A 25,136-nucleotide genomic window follows, 5' to 3' on the forward strand; every position below is an offset into this window, starting at 1 on the left:
ACACTTAAAGCAAAGAATGAATTGAGAAGGCTGATGTATGAAAGCATACAAAAAGTTTGGAACTTTCTTTAAAACTCCAATCAAATTAAGCATTGATTACTTTTTTTTTTTTTTTTTATTTATTAATTTTATTACAATCAATACATAGCAATCAAGTTTTTACAAAAAAAAAAGAATTATGCTAAGAACAGATCGATCCCCACCCTTGAGAGAGAGAGCAAGCCAAACGGTGTAAAATTTAAGGCTTTTAAAAATACCTAAATCAACAAATTCTCTGTGCTTTATAAAATCATTTCAAAATATTACTGATTAGATCCTGCCATGTTTTGAAAAAAGTCTGCACAGATCCTCTAACTGAGTATTTGATTTTTCCAATTTTAAATAATATAACACATCAGTTTCCCACTGACTTAAAAGAGGAGAGTTTGGGTTCTTCCAGTTTATCAGAATAAGTCTGCGTGCCAACAGTGTAGTGAATGCAATCACAGTTTGTTTGTCTTTCTCCACTTTAAGACCCTCTGGAAGAACCCCAAACACAGCTGTTAATGGGTTAGGAGGGATTGTGAGTCCAAGACTGTCTGAGAGGTAATTAAAAATTTTTGTCCAGAATAATGTTAATTTGGAGCAGGCCCAGAACATGTGACCTAGTGAGGCTGGGGCTTGGTTGCAACGCTCGCAGGTTGGATCATGCCCTGGAAACATTTTGGAGAGTTTTAGTCGAGACAGATGTGCTCGATATATAATTTTGAGTTGTATAATTGTATGCTTTGCATATGGAGCTTGAGTGAATTCTCTGCATTGCTACTTTCCACTCCTTTTCTGATATATTAATTGAGAGGTCATTTTCCCAGTGTCCTCTTGGATCTTTGAAAGGAAGGGATTGTAAAAGGATTTTATATATTGTAGAGATGGAGTCTAACTCCTTGAAATTGAGCAATAATTTTTCCAGCGTGGATGAGGGTGCAAGATGAGGAAAATCTGGAAGGTTCTGTTTAACAAAGTTCCTGATTTGAAGATAGTGAAAGAAATTTGTAGCTGGAATGTTAAATTTGGAACGTAATTGTTCATAGGATGCAAAGACGTTGTCTATATAAAGGTCTCTAAGCAAGTTAATTCCAAATTTTTCCAGATATTAAAACTGCATATGTTTGTGAGGGTTGAAAGAGGTGGTTCTTTTGCAGGTGCCACAGAAAGAAGCTTCTCCGCCTTAAAATGCTTTCTACATTGGTTCCAGATTCTAAGTGAGTGGAGCACAATTGGGTTATTAGTGTATTGCCGATAACGTGTGTTTATTGGAGCACAAAGCAAGGAATACAAAGAAGTACTGCAGGATTTTACTTCTATTGCGGTCCATGCCTGTGTATGTTCTTCTATTTGTGTCCAGGTTCTTATCGACTGTATATTTGCCGCCCAGTAATAAAACTGGAAGTTAGGTAGAGCCATGCCGCCTTCTGCCTTTTGTCTTTGTAGGGGCGCTTTTGATGCGTGGATGTTTAGAATTCCAAATAAATGAGGTTATTGTTGAATCTAATTGCTTAAAGAACGATTTATTAATGTATATTGGTATGTTTTGAAATAAAAAGGAGCTTAGGAAGAATATTCATCTTAACAGTGTTAATTCTTCCAGCTAGTGTGAGATGAAGGGTTGACCATCTATGCAAGTCTTGTTTAATTTTTTCCATACAGACGACTGAAATTTTTTGATAAAGAGCTTTATGTTTACTTGTGATGTTTACCCCGAGGTATTTAAACTGTTCTGCAATGATAAAAGGAAGGGTGTCTAATCTAATATTATATGCTTGCGAATTCACCGGAAAGAGTACACTTTTATTCAGATTAATTCTGAGACCAGAGAGCTTTTGAAATTCTGTGAGTGCTGCTAAGACTGCAGGCACAGAATTTTCTGGGTCCGATATATACAGTACCATGTCATCTGCATATAATGAGATTTTCTGTTCCAGTCCTTCTCTGCTAATCCCCTTTATCTGATCAGTATTTCGACAATGTATTGCCAGTGGTTCAATGGCAATTGCAAACAGCAGTGGTGACAAAGGGCATCCTTGTCTTGTGCCACGTTCTAGTTTAAAGTAGTCTGAGCAAATGTTATTGATGCAAACTGAAGCTTCTGGGTTAGTATACAGTAATTTAATCCATGCACAAATGTTCGGGCCAAACCCAAACTTCTCCAAAATAGTAAAAAGGTATTTCCATTCAATCATGTCGAATGCTTTTTCTGCATCCAATGATAATAATAAGCATTGATTACTTTACGGGACTCCATAACGTTTTTTTTTTGGGGGTTTTTTTGTAGAATGTAGTAGGTTAGGAGCCCACGCTGGAATAGCAAATTGCTGCACCCACCACACGACAAACCAACTCGGGATCCAGATTAGGACCTAAGTGCAGCCATGCAACAGGTGACACCTCAGCACCACACCAGTTCAGATGGAGTGGAACAGTGTGAAGTTTTTTATGGTGGCTGGAGTGCCAATTCTGCCACCAGCCCCCAGGTTTGTCCCTGCAGGTTGGAGGGCCTACATACAGGGATGGATGCAGATTAACGTCATCCCCAGGACGTAGCAATTGCAGGTTAAGGGCCTTGCTCAAGAGCCCAACGGAGTAGAGTCCCTTTTGGCATTTACGAGATTTGAATCAGCAACCTTCCGATTGCCAGTGCAGATCCGTAGCCTCAGAGCCAGCACTCCAATAATAATAATAAGTAATAAGTTGTGGCTGTCAGGTGGCACAGTGGTGGCACTGCTGTCTCGCAGTAAGGACAGCGTGGGTCCTCATCCAGGTCCTCTGTCATATAATGTCTTTCATATCGATCTATCGAGTTATATAATGAACACTATGGTCTGTGTGTCCTGTCCCTGATCTGATTGGTCAGTTTGGTTTTGATGACACGATGTAAGATAAAATGTGAGATGCACAAGGAAGAAAAAAGGCACACATTGATAGTCACTTTAAAAGACACACACTGTTAAATCAGTCGAAAATAATGACAGAGTCCGAGTAGCAGGCTTTATGGAAACACTCTCAAAATAGGGAGCGCCGGTTAAAGACACATCTACCGACATGCATGGGAATACAGGGGAAAGGCATGAAAACTACACGTAAGGCAAGAAATAGCCGTTTTTTTTTTTAGTTATTCTATAACATTTCTTTGACAGATCCTGTGGCTGGTAGATAGATCTACCTTTGATAGATGATACAAGTCACGTAAGGCCCTTTTTGTCTTTATACCATTTGCAGTTAGATAATTTATGATACATTTAGCTTTACCTTTGTGTTTTTATGCTGGGGGGAAATTCCATCTTTTTATTACTTATGTAATGAATTCTTTTGTGTTCTATATTTGTTATAATGTAGACCACTTTGCAGAGATGTTTTTTTCGCTTTATCATTAGTCTTTTTCTGTTGATGAGTGTCCAAAAATCCAAATTCAGTCCACCGTGATTCAATATTGTATAACAGTAAAATGTGAAAACTTTCAAGGGGTGAAGACTTTTTATAGTCACTTGGGGTCAAATGGGATTAAGTTAGCTGGTCATCTGCTGGATGGCTTTGCATCTCACAGTTGTTTGGATGATGATATGACACAGTGTTTCCAGAGATGATTTTGAATGAACAGGACACCGAGAGATAATAACATGGAACGAGAAATCACAGGGAGGTAGTACAATATTAAAACCAGGAGTTCAAAAGATAACTGAGCTGTTTCATCCATCCATCCATCCATCCATCCTCTTCCGCTTATCCGGGGTCGGGTCGCGGGGCCAGCAGCTTAAGCAGAGAGGCCCAGACTTCCCTCTCCCCGGCCACTTCTTCCAGCTCTTCCAGGAGAATCTCAAGGCGTTCCCTGGCCGGCCGGGAGACATAGTCCCTCCAGCGTGTCCTGGGTCTTCCCCGGGGCCTCCTCCCGTTGGGCGTGCCGAACACCTCTCCAGGAGGCGTCCAGGAGGCATCCTGATCAGATGCCCGAGCCACCTCATCTGACTCCTCTCGATGCGGAGGAGCAGTGGCTCTACACTGAGCCCCTCCTGGATGACTGAGCTTCTCACCCTGTCTTTAAGGGAAAGCCCAGACACCCTGTGGAGGAAACTCATTTCAGCCGCTTGTATTAGCGATCTCGTTCTTTCGGTCACTATCCATAGCTCATGACCATAGGTGAGGGTAGGAATTTAGATCGACTGGTAAATTGAGAGCTTTGCCTTACGGCTTTTCACCACGACAGACTGATGCAGAGCCCTCATCACTGCGGATGCCGCACCGATCCGCCTGTCGATCTCACGCTCCATTCTTCCCTCACTCGTGAACAAGACCCTGAGATACTTGATCTCCTCCACTTGGGGCAGGATCTCTCCCCTAACCCTGAGAGGGCACTCCACCCTTTTCCAGCTGAGGACCATGGTCTCGGATTTGGAAGTGCTGATTCTCATCCCAGCCGCTTCACACTCAGCTGCGAATCATTCCAAAGAGAACTGAAGATCACGGCCTGATGAAGCAAACCGGGCAACATCGTCTGCAAAGAGCAGTGACCGAATCCTGAGTCCACCAAAATGGACCCCTTCAACACCCTGGCCGCGCCTAGAAATTCTGTCCATAAAAGTTCTGAACAGACTCAGTGACAAAGGACAGCCCTGGCGGAGTCCAACTCTCACTGGAAATGGGCTCGACTTACTGCTGGCAATAACTGAGCTGTTTCAAACCAAAAATCAAAGTCTACAGCAAGAAAAGAGAAGAAAAACCTGTGTCGAAATCTGAACACTTGGCCTTTTTAAAGAGCAAACTATCTGCCACACTGAAGAACTAGTGGGAAAATACAACTGGGGGATTGTTTTACATGGAAACATCTACATATTTATCGCCAAACTTCTGCAAATGTTAACTGGTGCGTCAACTGTGGTCATGTTATATGACTCCATGTCACATTAGTATGTAGGAAGTAAAAATGTTAGGTTTGAATGCACAATGGGAGGTCTGAAAATTGGAATTCCACCTTATGAGAAGGATTTAGGAGTCCACCAGATATGTTCCGAATCTAATAAGAAGGCTAACAAATTGTGAGGTTATATAGCACCCTGATGTATACAGTATAAGTCCATGGAAGTGACGCTGAATCTTTATAACACATTGGTGAGGGGGAGTTTGCAGTTTTGGTCTCCAGGTTCCAAAAAAAAAAAAAAAGACATAACAGCGCTGGAAAAAGTCCAGAGATGAGCGACTCAGCTGATTGCAGAGCCACAGAGGATGTTGTGTGTAGATGGGTGCTAAATTGCCTCAAACACAGGAACGGGATGGTTATGGTGTGAGAAACCTTATCAGAATTCTCCTAGATGGTCTCCCTTTCATATATTGGTCAGGCCTGATCATGCTTAGCTTCAGGTGGATGACCTGCACTGAAGTGCATGTGGTATGACTGCTGTGAGAGAAAAGGCTGTTCGGCTCGGGTCAGGTGATGTTTAACCCAGAATAAATGACAGTGTGTTTGCCAGCCAAAGGTCAGTTCATTTCAGACCAAGGGGAAGGTCAGAAATTTGCAGAGGTGACAGGGGAACTGGCCAGTTTCACCACATGACGCGGCATGCTGGTGTTGTGCCATGTTTTAAATGAGGTAGTTCGGTTCCTCTTTTTTTTAAGTTACTGTGTACTGTGTAACCATACACAGAGGTGTCATTGTTTTTGTGGTTGGTATCAAGGCATGTACCTTACATTATTCACAGTTGTAAACTTATTGAATTTGCACATGTTTAAGTAGTGTGGAAGAAATCGTTATATCTATTAATAACCTGAAGAACTAGGTAGGTTGTCCATTGCATCTTTTATTCTTCTTCATGAAGAGGGATACTCTCCAACACAACAGCCTGTGATGGAGTAGTCAATAAGCAAAGTTACACTCTCTCATTTTAGACAATTGAATTTACATAATAGTGCTGCATTAATCCTGACACTTACTCTGATTGGTTTATTGGCTTGCACTATCTGAATATTTACTCTTGATTGGTTAAAAGATGTGACGTGTTTCCAGCACAGAGTATAACCAGCGTTCACACCCCAACTAAAAGTCTTATTTTACTGTATTCTTGGTCCTTGCAATACTTTCCAATACTTCTTGAGTTCCTGTATATGTGACTCCTGTCATATCTTACTGGAAACATGATAGCCAACTTCTTGAACCATCACCCAGGACCTTCTTGTGCTTTGTTGTTCACTTGACCTTTATCTGGTTTCCTGATATACTTAGACTATACTTATTAACCGTTTTTGCTACTTCTAAGACAGGCACTATATTTTTTTTGTGAAAAGTATACCAAAACACTTTAAGCTCCATAACTATATTACCCCTAAATGACTATGTGACTCCTAAGTCTCATTTTTCTTCCACAGCAGAAATGGCAGTGAATGTGTAAATGCAATTGGAATGGAGCCATTGGTTTTTCTGTAACTATTCGTTTCACATTTCTGTGCCAGTGTTGTAGCTCCTTTGTGCTCACTTGAGCTTTGCATGACTGCAGCCATGTAGACTTTTCTCAAGCAGCCTTCATGTTATACAGTGCCTTTCATAGTGATAGATTTCATTTTACAGCAAAGTGCGCTTGCTTTTTCGAGTGTCTCATTTTAGTTCTTTACATTTGTCTGCTCCATTTCCTGCACTCTTTCTTTTTCCCACACCCCTGGTCGCAGTGGGGTGCCATGTTGTATCATCTAGCCTGTCCCTTTGCTGATCTCCACTAGATAAGTCTCAGAACTCGCCTTCCTTTTTTTTAATTTGATCTATCTGTTATTACTGAAGTCCCCGAAGAGAAGCACAGAAAGCCATGCTGCCAAGAAGAAAGTCAAAAATCAGATGATTATTGTTCACACTAAAATATTTAAAAAGAGAAAAAAAAAAAAACCTGAACTTAGAAGCACAGCAAGACGCCCCCTTACCAATCCACTAAGGAGATGGTCAAAAATCAGTTGACTGTTGTACACATTGAAAGGATTAAAAATAAAAAGAAGGCCCAAACTGTAGAGGGGTTAAATAAATTAGCCAAAAAAAAAAAAACCAAGGAAAACAATCCCCATCTTAAGAAATTTATCAGAGTGTATGCTGGGCTGATTGTCAATTCCAAAATAGGCCTCTTATGAGTGGATGGGCCAAAGTTGGGTCCAGTCTGGTAACAGCTAGAAGGAGATGATATACCAAATACAAACACTACAAAAGTCCACACATCTACAAACTTCAATTCATAAACAGCTAAAATGCTAATAAAAACTTAAAGAAGTGGCTTGTAAATTCTGTTCACCCTACACTCTATCGAAACACATTAATTAATATTTAACCTCATGAATGTTTCATTAAATATCCACTTAACATCAAATCTGATGATTCCAACCTGCTTCAAAATATTGGCCAGTCGAGTGTTTGTCATTGTGTCACACCCTTTGAAAGGATACAAACAGAGTGGAGCATATGATATTATTTATCTTGAATTTCAGAAAGCATTTGAGAAGGAGTTCAGGTTGTTGTGTGTAGATGGGTGCTAAATTGCCTCAAACACAGGACATAGATGAGTATGGCGTGAGGAACCTCATCAGAATTGGCTGAAAAGTGTGGTGTCCAGCAGGGATCAGTGTTGGGGCTGCCGCTATTTTTAATATCTATAAATGATTTGGATAGGAACGTAAGCGACAAGCTGGTTAAGTTTACAGGTGATACCAAAATAGATGGATTGGCAGATAATCCGGAATCATTTGAGTCATCAAAGATGGACTTGGGCAGATTTGTGACAGATTAAATTTAATGTCAGTAAATGTAAAGTATTATATCAAGGAAGTAAAAGTGTGTTCTTTCAATACACAATATGAGGTCTGAAAATCGATGCCTTATGAGAAGGATTTAGGAGTCGTAGTGGACTCAACACTTTCAACTGCCTGATAGCGTTCAGCAACCAATAAGAAAGTTAATAGAATGTAAGGTTATATAGCGCCCTGATGTGTAGAGCACAAGTCCAAGGAGGTTATGTGGATGCTTTATAACACACTGGTGAGGCCTCTTCTGAAGTACTGGGTGCAGATTTGATCTCCAGGCTACAAAAAGGACATAACAGCACAAGAAAAAAGTCCAAAGAAGAGCGACTAGGCTGATTCCATTAATGAGTTATGAGGAAAGATTAAAAGAGCGGAGCCTTTACAGTTTAAACAAAAGGATATTAAGAGGTGACATGATTGAAGTGTTTAAAATGATGAAGGGAATTAGTCGAGTGGATTGAGACCTGGACTTTAAAATGACTTCAACAAGAACATGGGGACACAGTTGGAATCTTAAGGGTAAATTTTACACAAACATTAGTAACTTTTTCTTTGCACAGAGAACGATAGACACATGGAATAAGATACCTAGCCATGTGATAGACAGTAGGACTTTAATGACTTTCAAACCTCGACTTGATGTTATTTTGGAAGAATTACAGGATAAGACTGGCAAGTTTAGTTGGACTGAATGACCTATTCTTGTCCAGGCTGTTCTAATGTTTGACATTTCTTTTTATATTTAACTCTCATTAAGTGTTTGGGCACCGATGACACACGTTGGTTACATTTAGCAAGTGGAATTTTCCCCCCTTTCATCCATCATTCAGGTCTTCAATTGTACTGTTCCTTCCTGCCAAATGTTGCATTTCATAATGCAGGTCACAACTGCCAATATTGTATCCGCACACTTGGCATGAACAGCCATGCGCTTGTGATCTTGGCACAATGTGGTTTGGCATTGACCTTCAGGTATCTGGATGGCCACATACAATATGCTGCTCTCTTTGTCCATACCTTTCTGCATCAATGGTGTCCTCACAGATGCCATGGCCACTGACACATCCCCATACCATAACAAACAATGGCTTTTGGACCGCTGACAATCGGCAGATTCCTGTAAATAACAGGACTGGACAGAGGTTTCAAGGGTAATAGATGAACTCAGGAGATATGAGAATGACAAAAGTTTAGGAAAATAGACTTTTATTTCAATACGTCATTTGGGTGTGAGTCAGCAAACCAATCCGAGTAAATGTATGCCTTAATCAGCACTGTTTATATAAATTCAGGTGGTTTTACTTGTACCTCTGCCATTACTTTTTACTTGTTCTGTAACAGACTACTGTGAGGAATGCTCCCTCTTCAGCATTTGCTGTAGGGATAATTAAAGACTCCATGAACAAATTTCCTCCTGCCTGATTACTGACAGGTTTTGTCAAACTTGTCCTAGTAGAGGATAGGTTTCCCTCTTTAATTAATATGTTGATTTCTTACACACAAATCACACTCTTGATTGCTTTGTGCTGATTTTGTGGCCTTTCCCCGATTGGATCCTGCTCATTACATCTTCTCTGCTACTTTTTATTCACCATATACTTGTGTGTTACTCTCAACAACACTTCCACATCACCGTCAATTTTGTTGTTGTTCATATTTACCATTTCTGTTCTCTCTCACTGTTGCTAATGAATGTTTAATGTGGCGGACACTGCCTCTTCCTTCTTCCGCTGATGTGTGTGAACCGCTACATCCCATGACGTTTTCGGTTGTTTTAATGTGGATGGAGATGCCGCTGTAAATGATGTGAAAGCGCAAATGTGGGCAGAGATCATTTTTCATGGTGTACCCCTGGTCTGGGCAGATGATGATATACAGTTCTTTTTAAAAGTCACAAGTGAGTATAAAGTTAGCAAAGCCTTAGGAAAGTATAGTTTAAAGTCTTACCTACCAAAATAAGTACAGCTAAATATTTTGAGTGTTTCAAGATGCAGTGCCAGTCAGCTGATACAAATAAGTTAAGGAATGACTGTCCCCACGGTACAGGAGAGATCACAAAGGAAATCATCTGGAAATACTCAAGTCAGTGCCTGAAACTATGCCAGTTATACCTCAGCATTTTTTGAAAAGCTCTGTTTTCCCCATCCAAGCTGCTATGCGAGACTCTGCATTTTCAGATTTACTCACGTTGGAGAGTGATTTAAAAATGATACATTTTCAGTGGTCAAAAAACCACTGGATGGAAGGTCAAAGAAATATAAAAATGGTCATGTTTTCAAATTCTGTGTTACTGTAGACGAGATCTCGGTAGACTTCACTGCTTTATTTACAGATTATGAGTTCATGAGGGATGTGCAAGCATTGTTAGTGTCTGGCCAATTGTGTTTGGCCAGCCCAAGGCAAATTCTTTTCATCTAGTCCATCCCTGGTATGAGGTAAATGTGAGACTGTATATGCAAATGTGTACCATTTGAACCTGATATTGGATCCAGTAAACTTCCTTTTGGGTGGTGTGGGTTGGTGCCTTGTAACATGACTTCAATTGGCTTAAACATTCAATCAGTGCTTTCTTTTTCTATTTACAGAAACCCAGGCAAAAATCTCGACCTTCTATCACCAAACCCCCTCTGGAGAGCAATTACTTTGGTGTTCCCCTATCCAACGTGGTGTCGGTAGAGAGGCCCATCCCCTTATTCATTGAAAAGTGCATCAGGTACATCGAAGGCACAGGTAAGCAGGACCCAAGAGGCATGTCTGAAGGTGTCTGATGGTGAAAGTGTCCATGTCTTTTAGAGATTATGGTGTTTTTGGTTTCAACAACAACAACAACAACATTTATTTCTATAGCACATTTTCATACAAACAGTAGCTCAAAGTGCTTTACATATTAAAGAATAGAAAAATTAAAGACACAATTATAAAAAAAAATAAATCAACATTAACATCGAATAAGAGTAAGGTTCAACGGCCAGGGGGGACAGAAAAAACAAAAAAAACTCCAGACGGCTGGAGAAAAAAATAAAATCTGTAGGGATTCCAGACCATGAGACCGCACAGTCCCCTCTGAAATTCTGAAATACACACATTACATAAGTACTGGAAGTCCAGTGGGGGGGTTCTGTGTATGTTGCTGCTGGCCTTTTCAGCTAAAAATGACCGCCAGAAGGGAAGCAGGAGGCACTGTCCTCCTCCGATGCACTTGTGGTCAGACCTGTTGGAATACTGGTGGGGGGCCGAGGTCAACTTTATTGTGTGTATTGACAGTACAGTCGAATTCTAACTTGCATATCTCCCACAGACTTGGGGTGGTAAAAAGAGAGACACTATATTATAAATACAAAATCCAATGATACATATACAGTGGATTCAGAAAGTATTCAGACCCCTTCACTTTTGGGTCACTTTATTGTGTTGTAGATTTAATTTCAAATGAATAATTTTTCCATTTTTTCCCATCAATATACATTCAGTAACCCATAATGACAAAGTGAAAACATGCTTTCCAAAATTATTACAAATCAAAACCTAAAACTTCTCTTGTATTCACAGAAATATTCACAGGCTTTGCTGTGACACTCCAAATGGTGCTCAGGTGCCTCCTATTTGCTCTAATTCTCCTTGAGAGAGGTGTCTAGAACTTTATTGGAGTCCATCTGTGGCATCATTGAATTGAGTGGACACCATTTTGAAAGACACATGTCGTACCTGTGTATAGAATGTCTCACAGTTCACACTGCATGTCTGGACAATAACCAAGCCATGAAGTCCCAGGTACTCCGTGATGCACTGTGGTGAGGAATAGATCATGGCAAGGGGATAAACCCATTTCTAAAGCAGCTTGAGGTGTTCCCAGGAGCACAGGGCTCCTGATAATTGTGAAACAACAGACATTTGTGCTTCCTAGTGTTAACTATTCTGCCAAATTGAGTAAATGCACAAGAAGAGCCTTAGTCAGGGAGGTGGCCAAGATCCCAGTACTCAATCTACCACAACTTCAGAAGTCCTCTGCTGAGATGGAAGAGCCTGTCAGAACAACAACCATCTCAGTAGCACTCCTTCAATCCAGTGTTTATGGTACAGTGACTAGATAGAAGTTATCTTTGAGTGAAATGCATTTGAAAGCCCGCTTCAACCCTGAGAGCACGAAGTGGTCTGGTGAGACAAAACTGTACAACTCTAGGCAGACTCCAATCACTGTCTGCTTATCACCTGCCTAATGCAATCTGTACAGTAAAGCATTATGGTGTTGCAAGTCTCTGACAGTCCTTGGGTGGCCAAAGCCCAGACATGAACCCCATGTTTGGAAAGACCAGAAGATAGACTGGATGGGAAATGTTTGTAAATTGCTAACAGAGCTTGAGAGGGTCTGCCAAAATGAATAGGATTAACTGTTGAAATGCCGGTGTGTAAAGCTTGTGGAGACTTAGACAAGAAAACTCAAAGCTGGTATTGCAGCCAATGGGGCTTTGAAAAAGTAGTGAATGAAGGGTATGAATACTTCAATGAATGAGAAATTTCAGTGCAACCCTTTTTGAAGACATGCTTTCACTTTGTCATGATAGGCTATTGAGTATAGATTGATGGCAAATGTATCCTTTCATAACATAAAATTAAATCCAGCATACAGTAAGTAAACCGTGTGGAAAATAAAGGGGTTTGAATCCACTGTGGAAACAAAACATCAGGTCTGCTCATGAGCCTGTCCTTACAAATGGACATTGAGTTTGAAGATTTCACTATAAAAACTGAGGGGGTAGAAAAGTACCTGTACAGCATGGTTGAGGTATTTTATAATATGCCATCATCAGTGAGGTAAATTGTATGTTGCATACACCATGAACCCCAGTGCAGCTGTGTGCCAGTACTATTCTGAGCCAGCAGTGACCAACAGTCATTTGCCAAAGAGGTCCCATAGAATAATTTAATTTGGCAAATCAGTTTGGAGAATACAAGTTGGTGGGCATAGATGGAGGCATCCAGGCCTTCCACAGATAAGAGTCACCATGATTTAAAGCTGCTAACCTACTCCATTACAGATACCAGTGTGCTCTGCACCCTTCCTAAAGTTTGACCAATCCTTCTTTTTGCTGGCATTAAGGCTAAGATTGTTGCTGTTGGCAGCACTTTATTGATAGGCAGACCTTCTTCTCTGTAAGCCATCTCATCATTTTTGGTCATCAGGCCTATGATGGTGGTGTCATCAGCCATTTTAATGATGGAGTTGAGCAGTGTCTGGAACACGCAATCAAGGTAGCAGGCTCCGCATGCTACCCTGTGGACTGCCAGTGTTAAGTCTTGTTTTTGGGGGTGATGCGATCAGAATATTAACGTCCGTTTTGGTGAGACCAGGCTATTCAGCCCAACAACCTGATCAGTTCTGTTGATGGAGATTCTGTTCAACAACATCAAGTCGAGATGTGAATGTCCATAACGTTCTGCTGTCCACCACACTTCTTGGACTACATATCCTAGTTTTCTCATAATAATCTTTAGAATACCTCAAAGTGTCCGTAACATTGCGAGGTGGTGTTTACTAACAATGTGGCCTTTTGTGAGACAATTAAATTTTAATAGTAGCAAAGTTCTAAAATTGGACACAAGCTGTATTTGTTTTAATAAAGCTAGTGGTGGCTTTCAAAATGTACTAATAACACCTTCCAAAGAGACCTCGTTGGACAGCATGCAGAAAGGGGTCCAGGTTCCCTTTTCTGGGTAATTCATTTGAATTAGCTGACATTTCTGCCCTTACATTTGTACACTTTGCCAGTAGTCCAATGGTTTATTGTGGAGCAGACCAGCTAGTGTCATCATACAATCATAAATCCAGATTTTTGTGACGAGGCCAGGGCAGACGTCCTCACGTGTGTTAGCTCTGCTCTGCTTGTGTATGTTGAAAACACGCCATGATGCCAGCTGGGGAGGTTCTGCAGTAGGCCAGCTCTGACGTGTGTCCCCTTTGCCTGGTCTCCCTGGCTCGCCGCCGAGCTGGTGCACGGCTGTCACAGGGAGCTTGAGCTCCAGTTTGTGGCCACTGCCTTGTTCTGCATTGTCACCATAGCAACCGCACACAATGCATTGCCTTTTGATGTTGAAAATGAAAGAAACAACGAGAGAGACTTGGAGACGGAAATCTATTTGCAGTACAGATTCAACTGTACTTTATTATTGTTATTATTATTATTTTTTTTATTGATTTTAATAATTGTTGAGGATCATTTAGCACCTTCTGGTCCAGCACAACAAAGGGCTTTACTTTAACCAAAAGGGATATCATAGAGGTAGTGCCGCTTATAAATGCCTACCACAGACATTAAAGCCAGAAAAACAAAGGAAGTCGGTTAACAAAGACTCAAGCCTGGCAAAATACGAGCCCTGGGATGATGGCTTGTGCAGACCTGTGCCATTCTGCGTTTCATCTTCCGATCTTTAACTTCATCTTCTTCTAAATTTCTAGCAGGATATTTCTGTGGACAAAAAAAAAGAAAAACATAACATCAGTTTATGTAAATTTGATAATGGAGCATAGTGACTGCTATTAGTGCAACTCCTGCCAAATTACCAGGCAGGCCAGGCCACTAATGGGCATCAAGACTGCAGGTGCCTATTGGCATTTAACCCTTTATAGGTGGGTCTGACACAACAGTAGACACAGTCTTCACCATTGAGTTGGGGTTTCCTCAGTGTTTACTCCTCTCAAAATTATTTCTCAATAATGAAGATACTCCCTAGCAAAACGGCAGGCATTTAAAGCTGTGGCAAAAAAATATGCATTTTTAAAAAATTCTTAGAAATATATATGTCAATGCTAATCCGTTTTCAATATGAGAATAAATAATGAGGTAGGAAATGTACCACATAATGGTTTTCAAAGGGGCATTTTTTTTTTTTCTTTTTCTAGTGACTTCATCAGAGAATCGCATTTAGCTTATTAAATGTTTTTGTAGCATTGAGTCATATTCCAAAATAAAAGTGATAATAGAATGCAGTTAGACTGGATTCCGGAAGTATTCAAACCTCTTCACTCTCTGCACACTTTATTGTGTTGCAGATTTCATTTTAAAGAGATACGTTTGCCATTTTTGACCATCAGTCTACACTCTATTAACTATACCCATAATGGCAAAGTGGAAACATTTTTAGAAAGGTCTGCAAATTTAATAAAAATTAAAGCTGAAATCCTCTTTCATAGAACCCTTAATTCATTACTTTGTAGAGGCTCTTTTGGCAGCAATGTTGGCTTAAAGTCTTCTTGAGTAAGTCTCTTCAGGCTTTGCATACCTGGATTTGGGCAGTTTATTCTTACACACAGACCCTCTCAAGCTCTTTTATATACGATGGGAAGTGTCTGTAAACTGTCATCTTCAACTCTCTCTCTCTTTCTCCATTTGTTTTAAAGGGTTTAAGTCTGGGCTTTGGCTCCGCCACTCAAGGGCACTCAAAGACTTGTTCCAAAGACACTCCTGTGTTGTCTTGACTGTATGCTTCAGCACATTGTCATTCTGAAAAGTAAACAGTTGTCCCAGTCTGAGATTGCGTGCACTCTGGAGCCAGTTTTCTTCAAAGAACTCTCCAATTTTGGCTTCATTCGTCCTTCCCTCAATTCTGATCACTTTCTCTGTCCCTCTACCCCTAGAGCATGAGTCTGCCACCACCATGCTTTTCTGTATGGATGGCATTTGGCAGGCGATAAGCAGTGACTGGTCTTTGCCAGACTTAATGCCTGGAGTTCTGTCTACAGAGCTTGATGTTTGTCTCCTCAGACCATAGTGTATTCTTAATCATCCTTTCACAGTCATTTAAATGCCTTTACTCAAGAGTTGCTCCTGTCTAACCCTTCTACCATAAACTGCTGATTAATGGAGCGCTGCTGCAATGGTTGTCCTTCTGACAGGTTCTTCCATCTTAGCAGACTACTTCTGAAGTTCGATTACAATGACCATTTGGTTCTTGATTGCCTCACTTGCCCAGATAGTCAGTTTGAACGATCATTTCTAAGAAGAGTCCTTGTGGTTCTAAACTTCTTCAGTTTCACAGTTCTTGAAGCCACTCTGCTCACTGAAACACTCAGAGCATTAGAAATGGTTTTGTCCCATGTCTTGATCTGTGCCTCACCACAATTTGATATTGGAGGTCTACAGAAAGGTCCTTGGTTTGATTTTAGCTCTAACATGCAGTGTGAATTTTTGGACCTCCTATACACCCATAACATATGCCTTTCCAGACAGTGTCCAGTCAATTTAGTTTTCCGCAGTTGGGCTCCAGTCAAGTTCTGGAAACATCTTATGGAGAATTAAAGCAGCCAGGAGGCACCAGAGCACATTTGGAGTGCCATAGAAAAGAGCCTGAATCTATACTAATAAAAGGCAAAGCCCTCACTGACTGACTCACTCACTCATCACCAATTCTCCAGCTTCCTGTGTAGGTAGAATGCTGAAATTTGGCAGGCTCATTCCTTATAGCTTACTTTAAAAAGTTAGGCAGGTTTCATTTTGAAATTCTACGCGTAACGGTCATAACTGGAACCTAGTTACGTATATATAGACGGCCATAGCCTGCAGCTCAACCGCCGTATGAGGCGGAGCTGCGTCCCTCATCGTCACGCCTCCCACGTAATTGAGTGCCTGCCTATATAAGGCCGTCCGTCAGCAGCAATCCAATAGACACGCTGCCGCTAAATATTCGAGGGTGAAGGACTGTGCTTATGCAAATAAAGATGAGATGGTCAGGGATAGACTAGTGTATGGCACAAGCTCAGCGAAAGTGTGAGAGAAACCTTTAAGTGCCGGGTCTTAGCTAACATTAAATAAAGCCGTGGACATCGCAAGATCACATGAGATAGCACAAGCACAGCTGAGAACCTTCGATGCATGTACTCTGTGTGGCTCACGTGAACTGACTGTGAACGCAGTACACAGAGAACAAGCAAGAGCTCCAAAGAGCGCTGAACAAAAAACGCATTACACAATTGAGAAGGCAGTAAAAGAATATGAAGCGAGTGACGCATACAAGCATATTCATAAGTGCCTGTTGAACATCTTAGATTCATGAGTACCGATTTGGGTAGTGATCACTTCGATGAATGAAACCTGTTATCTTTACAACGGTTGACAACGAAGATGAGATGGTCAGGGATAGACTAGACAAACACGGAATGTAACTTGAACACAACACATCCTCCAAATACGAACCTGATTGAAACAAATAATGATAATCAAATCCCTGATGACAGCAACACTCATAACAGTCACAAAAAAATTACATTGACAATCATGTTACGTTATTTTTAAAATGTTTCCTTTTCTTTTTCATAACTTCTTTAACACACTACTTCTCCTCTGCGAAGCGCGGGTATTTTGCTAGTACTTATATAAATAAAGGGTTTCAGCTTTTGATTTTTAATCAATTTGCAAACCTTTCTGATCTCATTTTGTTTTCACTTTGTCATTATAGGTTATATAGTGTCAGGCAAAAATGGAAAATGTAGATTTAATTTTAAATGGATACAACACAATGAAGTGTACAGAAAGTGAAGGGGTCTCAATACTTTCTTAATCCACTGTACATGTGCTAGTAGGTAGTTTGTTCCTGCTTCCTCACAGCTCTTTGACTAAAGTGCGTTTCTGGCACTTCCACCTTCATTTTCGCAGGTCTCCTCAAATACACAAGTAACCGTTTAATTGAAAGAATTCAGCTGAATTTATTTTATCAATGCTTTTGAGAATTTAGAAGACCTGGGTTAGGTCCTCCTACAGAGTACTCTACTCAAGACTGAACTAATTTAACTCCATGTATCTGTCACAGTAGGACGTGGCCATCAGTCCCATGATGCAGTTTGTTTCTCTGCTCTGTACAGCTTCAAGTGCTGTTATTTTTCTTGTAGTGTGGTGACCATAATTCCACACACAATTTTGGCCACACTAGTGCATTATATAGTCTGAAGATAACATCCCTTTCTTTATATTATACAGTTTTTATGGTAATAACCTAACATTTTATGTGCTTTTTTAATTGTGTGTGCACGTTGCTCAGATGGTCTGATCATTGTGTCAACATAAACCCCTAGAACTCCTGTGAGTCAGTGTCTCCCATCCTGTATTTAGAATTGATGCTCCTTTTGCCTATGTGTAGCACTTTGCACTTTTCCACATTAAATTCCATTTTCCAAGTGATGGCTCAGTTCTGAAACTTGTCGAGATCTTCATTTTGCTGCTTTCTCAGTATCCGCCATTCCTCTGATTGTTGTATCCTCTGCAGATTTCACCACTTTATTAAGTAATAATCTTCTGAAGCTGAAATTAACAAAAAAGAGTGAAAAATGTAAAAACTCTGGCTGTTTAAAAGTAAGAACATGTATTTATCAAAAAGAAAAGGCAACAACATAAAAGAATCCAAAACAAAAAAGACAACCCAAAGAACAAAATCCAGTCCACAAATCAAATTTTAAAATGCACAGATCACAGCAGAAGAAGCAAAAAAATAGAACATTCACAATGGTTCTCCCAAAAGGAAGTTTCCACTACTATTTTCAATGCTATTTCAGTGTCCACGATCTTCTGCCTTCAATATAAAGGTCTCCTGAAACACTAGCTTAAGGGTGCAGGGCACATTAACTGAATACACATATAAAAAAACTGAAAATGATGAAATCACAGCAAAACACAATCCAGACGGGGCTATTTCGAAATATGAACCAAAACATTCATACTGACAAGTCTCTGGATGGGACGTGAATGATGAAAAGTCCAAACACCTTACTTACCATTTGTAAATGGATGAAGAGTGATGATCTGTGGTTCCCTTTAATGAAGTAATAGCAACATTTGATATGATAGATCACTGTTTTTTGATGCTTCGTTTTCTTCTTCCCTATTCAAATGCTTGGGTCCTAACTTATAATTTATGCAACCTGGAAGTAACAGGAAAAACCCCATTTCCTAAAAATGCCATGAGTAGTGTTGTCCTTACAGAAGCAGCAAGGATACTCTTCAGGTATATATATATCTTGTACATGAAAAAGATCAGACAAACTGAATGCTTATAAACATTAAACAAACACAATTGACATTTTATGTAGCCCTACTTCAAACATTTCTGCTAAACTCAGCCCAGCACATTCCTCCTTGCAGAAGTGCTTCAACTCTGGGCTGTTGGTGAGCTTTCTTATCTGGACTGCTTGCTTCAGGTCCTCCTTTCTGTAGGATTAAGGTCAGGACTTTGACTCTGCCATTCCAAAACTTCAAATGTCTTCTGCTTTAACCATTCTTTGGTAGAATGACTTGTATGTTTAGGTTTGTTGTCTTGCTGCATGACCCACATTCTCTTGGGTCTCAGTTCACAAATGGATACCCTGACATTTTTCTGTAGAATTTTCTGGTACATTTCAGAATTCATAGTTCAATCAATAAGGGCACGCCGTTCTGGTCAAGAGGCAACAAAGTATGTCCAAGCCAAGCCACCATATTTCACAGATGAGAAAAGATTCTTATGCTGGAATGCAGTGTTTGCTTTTCATCAAACATAATACTTCCCATTCTAGCCACACAGTTTTGGTTTGAACTTTGTCCTCCGAAGCCTTCTGGTTTATCAATGTGGCCTTTAGCAAACTTTAGACAGGCAGCAGTGTTCTTCTTAGAGAGTTATGGCTTTGTCTTTGCAACCTGCCATGCACACCATTGTTGTTCAGTGTTCTCCTAATGGTGAACTCCTAAACAATGACATTTGCCAATGTAAGAGAGGTCTTTAGAATATTTGAACTTGCTCCACGGTTGTCTGTCACCTTCTGTAATATTACACCTCTTGCTGTTGGAATGATCTTTATTGGTTGACCACTCCAGTGGAGGGTAACAATGATGTTGAATCTCCTCCATTTGTCCATAGTCTGCGTAAAAGTCCAAACTCTTTAGAAGTGAGTTTGTAACCTTTTCCTCCCTGGTGAACATCTTAAGGCCCTCTGAAATTACCTTTGATTGAGACATGACCACTTCCACAAATCTGTGTGATGAAGATCAAAATTTGATGTTCTTTAAGTGGGCTACACCCCATCACACACACACACACACACCTGATTGTTATCGCATTCAAGACCTGACTCCAATGTCATCTTCAAATGAACTGCTGATCTTAGGGGCATCACATACTTATTCAAACGCAAATATGTAAGATTATATTATTTTAATCAATAAATCAACGTCTTGTAATTTACTAGCCCACTTAATCCAGACCAGGGCTGCAGGGGGTGCTGGAGCCCAGCCAGCCAGGGCACAAAGCAGGAACAAACTCTGGGCAGGATGCCAGACCATCGCAGGGTCACCACACACACAGGCCAAATTAGTGTCAGCAATTTACCTAACCTGCATGTGTTTGAACTGTGGGAGAAGACTTGAGCACCTGGAGGTAACCACGCAGACATGGGGAGAACATGGAAAGTCTGCACAGGGAGGACCTGGGATGAGTACCCTGGCCTCCTTACTGTGAGGCAGCAGCGCTACCACTGTGCCGCCCTCATTAAATAAATGAACAAGTGTAATGTTTTATGTCATTTGTTCAGCTGGGTTCTCTTCATCTGATCATTTTTAGCTCATGTTTATGTAGAAATACAGTAGAGAAAATTCTAAAGGCTTCACAAACTCTCAGTATCTTCTTGGCAGCATGTCCAGTGTTCCTCAGCACCGTAGTGCTTAACATTCTGTTAGAGCTAGCATGCCATGTTTGACTGCAGCATTTCTTATTTCAGATAATAATTCACTTTTTTTACCTCATACAGTTAGTGTTGTCTTCTTCTTTGCAGTCTACAGCCTGTATCTTATTTTGTCCACTTTAAATGTGTCCCCTTTTGCTTAAGTTGATTAGATGTCCTGTACATTATGGCCACACCTTGGCAGATAAAGTGCATCCGGGAAGTATTCACAGCGCATCACTTTTTCCATATTTTATGTTACAGCCTTATTCCAACATGGATTAAATTCATTTTTTTCCTCAGAATTCTACACACAACACCCCATAATTACAGCGTGATAAAAGTTTACTTGAGGTTTTTGCAAATTTATTAAACATAAAAAAACTGAGAAAGCACATTTCCATAAGTATTCACAGCCTTTGCCATGAAGCTCCAAATTGAGCTCAGGTGCCTCCTGTTTCCCCTGATCATCCTTGAGATGTTTCTGCAGCTTAATTGGAGTCCACCTGTGGTAAATTCAGTTGATTGGACATGATTTGGAAAGGCACACACCTGTCTATAGAAGGTCTCACAGTTGACTTTTCATGTCAGAGCACAAACCAAGCATGAAGTCAAAGGAATTGTCTGTAGACCTCCAAGTCAGGATTGTCACGAGGCACAAATCTGGGCAAGGTTACAGAAAAATTTCTGCTGCTTTGAAGGTCCCAATGAGCACAGTGGCCTCCATCATCCTTAAGTGGAAGAAGTTTGAAACCACCAGGACTCTTCCTAGAGCTGGCCGGCCATCTAAACTGAGCGTCGGGGAGAAGGGCCTTAGTCAGGGAGGTGACCAAGAACCCGATGGTCACTCTGTCAGAGCTCTAGAGGTCCTCTGTGGAGAGAGGAGAACCTTCCAGAAGGACAACCATCTCTGCGGCAATCCACCAATCAGGCCTGTATGGTAGAATGGCCAGACAGAAACCACTCCTTAGTAAAAGGCACATGGCAGCCCATCTGGAGTTTGCCAAAAGGCACCTGAAGGACTCTCAGACCATGAGAAACAAAATTCTCTGGTCTGATGAGACAAACATTGAACTCTTTGGTGTGAATGCCAGGTGTCACGTTTGGAGGAAACCAGGCAACGCTCATCACCAGGCCAATACCATCCCTACAGTGAAGCATGGTGGTGGCAGCATCATTCTGTGGGGACGGAACTGGGAGACTAGTCAGGATAAAGGGAAAGATGACTGCAGCAATGTACAGAGACATCCTGGATGAAAACCTGCTCCATAACGCTCTTGACTTCAGATTGGGGCGACGGTTCATCTTTCAGCAGGTCAACGACCCTAAGCACACAACCAAGATATCAAAGGAGTGGCTTCAGGACAACTCTGTGAATGTCCTTGAGTGGCCCAGCCAGAGCCCAGACTTGAATCTAATTGAACATCTCTGGAGAGATCTTAAAATGGCTGTGCACCGACGCTTCCCATCCAACCTGATGGAGCTTGAGAGGTGCTGCAAAGAGGAATGGGCGAAACTGGCCAAGGGTAGGTGTGCCAAGCTTGTGGCATCATATTCAAAAAGACTTGAGGTTGTAATTGCTGCCAAACGTACATCGACAAAGTATTGAGCAAAGGCTGTAAATACTTATGTACATTTATTATATTTCTCAGTTTTTTTATTTTTAATAAATTTGCAAAAACCTCAAGTAAACTTTTTTCACGTTGTCATTATGGGGTGTTGTGTGTAGAATTCTGAGGAAAAAAATGAATTTAATCCATTTTGGAATAAGGTTGTAACATAACAAAATGTGGAAAAAGTGATGTTCTGTGAATACTTTCCGGATGCACTGTATAATAGTGTGAAGGCAGTAGAGGAAATGCACATCTGACGTGTCCAAAGATAATGAGCCAACTTCCAAGCCATGGACAGCCAGGCCATATCCTGAAAGGCAGGATGGACATGGCGGCGGTACATTATAAGGCCTACAATGAGGAGCACAGGTGTGTATGAAGTCAAGAAATCCCATCTGTTCCTTCCACAAATGTCGAGCGCACCTCGCCTTGAGCACCTTTCTGTGGAAACTCAAAATTGTACATGTTGAGACGTGCAGCAAGGAGAGCTTGAAGGGCGCAATCGCTGCATGCAAAGACATTTAATTAATAACTGGATTTGCCACATATTTCATTTATGCTATCGAGAATTGAGTCATTTCTAACACCTTTTAGATTTGCAGTAAGCAGATTTAGAAAGTGCATGGATTACCTTTTAAAATTTATTAGATTTGGCTTGAAGCTCTTGGACAAAATCATTTACAAATCACAGTGGCACAGCTAGGTCTGCATTTCTACAATGGGAGCCCTGAACCAGTGAAGTGAGTCACTCAGGGTCACACAGAAAAGCAGTGCTGGGGACTGAGCAGACAAAAACACTGCCTGTAACACCTTCCCATTGTGAGCGCTATCCCGTTGTGGTGTACAGCTACTGAATTCAAATAGTTTTTCATTAATCACCTCGTTCAACAGATTGGTCACTGCACAGCTTTTAATGATAATAGTAATATTTTTTTACATTTACATATTGCCTTTCTTATTACTCAAAGCACTTCATTGAATGGGCAACCACTTCAACCATCACTGCATCCACTTGGATGATGCAATGGCAGCCATTTTTGTGCCAGTATGCTCATCACGCATTAGCTGTTAGGTGCTGACTAAGCCAGGACATCAAGATACACCCTACCCTTTACAAAGGATGCCCAGGGATAGTTTATGACCACTAAGGGTTAGGACCCCGGTTTTAAATATCGTCTGAAGGACGGTGCCATTTTTTCAACAGTGTCTGGGACATTGGGTTCCACACAAGACCACAGGGTAAGCACCCCCTGCTGGCCTTACAAACACCTCTTCCTGCAGCAACCCAATCTTTTCCTAAATGGTCTTCCATCCAAGTACTGGCCAGGTCTGAACATGCTTACCCTTCAGGTCAATTACCTCTTTTGAAGAGCAGATGGTGTGGCTGCTGTCCAAATCAAATAAGTTGTAAATCAGAGATAGGGTGGATTGATTCAGAACCCTTCACTTTGTGCACTTCTACATGTTGTAAATTTAATTTTAAATGGATACATTTGCCATTTTTGCCCATCATTGTACACTCAATAACCCATCATGACAAAGTGAAAAGATGTTATCTGAAACATTTACAAAATCACAAACTGAAGTCACTCGTTCAAATGTGTATTCAGAGCCTTTGCTATGGTGCCATAAATTGTGGCTGCTTTACCTTGACATGGGTCTAGAGCTTGTCTAGTTCTTTGGCATATTGATTCCACTTTTCACTTTGGTTAATAGAAAAAACATTTTTCAGCTGTTTTACTTTTATATATGTGACGCTGTTGTCTAGCATCATGTGAGCTTCCACTACATTTGTGACATCATGATCATTGTTTATTCACCGACGGATAGCCTGAATTTATATCTCGTTTCCTATAGCATGGTTACTTTATTTTCCAAGTACGCCATTACAGTAGGTTTGTTTGTTTTTTGTTTTTTTTTTTTGATTTGTGACTCTTGTTTTTGTCCACTACTTCTAAATAATGTCTTGCCCTATTGATCTTAATTGATCTTCCCATTTATGTTTGTGCCTCAATAATTCTCCGATACTTTTGTGAAGTTTTAGTGGGGAGGCAGCATCCAAGCAACAGCAACTCAAACTCATGAAACAAACATCCATTATCCAACTTGCTATATCCTAACTACAGGGTCACGGGGGTCTGCTGGAGCCAATCCCAGCCAACACAGGGTGCAAGGCAGGAAACAAACCCCGGGCAGGGCGCCAGCCCACCGCAGGACGCATACACACACCCACACACACACCAAGCATACACTAGGGCCAATTTGTGATCGCTAACGCACCTAACCTGCACCTAACCTGCATGTCTTCTGGTGTCGAACTGTGTACTTGTTGGAAAGGGGGCATCCGTTTTGACATTGGTATCACTTGTGGCCTCTTTCTGCCACTGCATGTCCTGTTAAACACACAAAGCAGTTCTTGTGGCCAACAACAGGGCTGTGCAGTCAGTCAGTACGCAAAATCTTAGACTCCAACTCCTCAATTTCTGATATCTCTGATTCCTCTCTTTGTAATTAATCTCATATGTTTACTATGTTGATTGAAAGCACAACATTTGAAATACAAGGCACTTTATCACTTCTAACGTTGATCAACAGGCTCCTTTTTAGCACTCTTAACCTGTTAAAGTTTGGATTTAAAGGCACTTCTGAAAAGCCATGAAAACACAAATGTGACTTGTCTATGTTTCCATTGAGTGGTTTTATGAGAGTAAAGTTTGTTTTATTACCTGAAATTAAAAATGACTGCGGATATGATAGGTGTTATTTCAATTGCGTCTACAATCTCAGCGTTCGTTTTTAATCAGAGGTATTGAGCGAGTGAATACAACAAAGGGAGGCCATGTATTAGGAATTTCTTTGAAATCGTCCACACTGATTTTACTGAGGATCTGTGGGTACAAAACTTTAAGATAAGCAGCTCAACATTCATGGAATTATGTAAGGCAATAGGCCCTCTTGTTTCCCCTGCCATAGCATACACGAGGCAAGCAGTCCTGCCCAGGACTGCATACCCATCACACTTCATAAACTGGCTACCTGTGCAAAGTACA

At 40.8% G+C, this 25,136-nt stretch overlaps 1 protein-coding gene across 1 annotated transcript in view; it reads left to right on the forward strand.

Annotated features, from left to right (window-relative positions):
• The window catches only part of arhgap35a (Rho GTPase activating protein 35a), a 237,210-nt gene that overhangs the window by 187,474 nt on the left and 24,600 nt on the right, over nucleotides 1–25,136 (forward strand). Inside the window, exon 4 of the mRNA XM_039768047.1 lies at nucleotides 10,383–10,527. Within this exon, the coding sequence (XP_039623981.1) occupies nucleotides 10,383–10,527 (145 nt within the window). The remainder of the gene's footprint in view (nucleotides 1–10,382; nucleotides 10,528–25,136) is intronic.

This window comes from Polypterus senegalus, chromosome 11 (assembly GCF_016835505.1).
Source record: "Polypterus senegalus isolate Bchr_013 chromosome 11, ASM1683550v1, whole genome shotgun sequence".
Lineage (NCBI taxonomy): Eukaryota > Metazoa > Chordata > Cladistia > Polypteriformes > Polypteridae > Polypterus > Polypterus senegalus.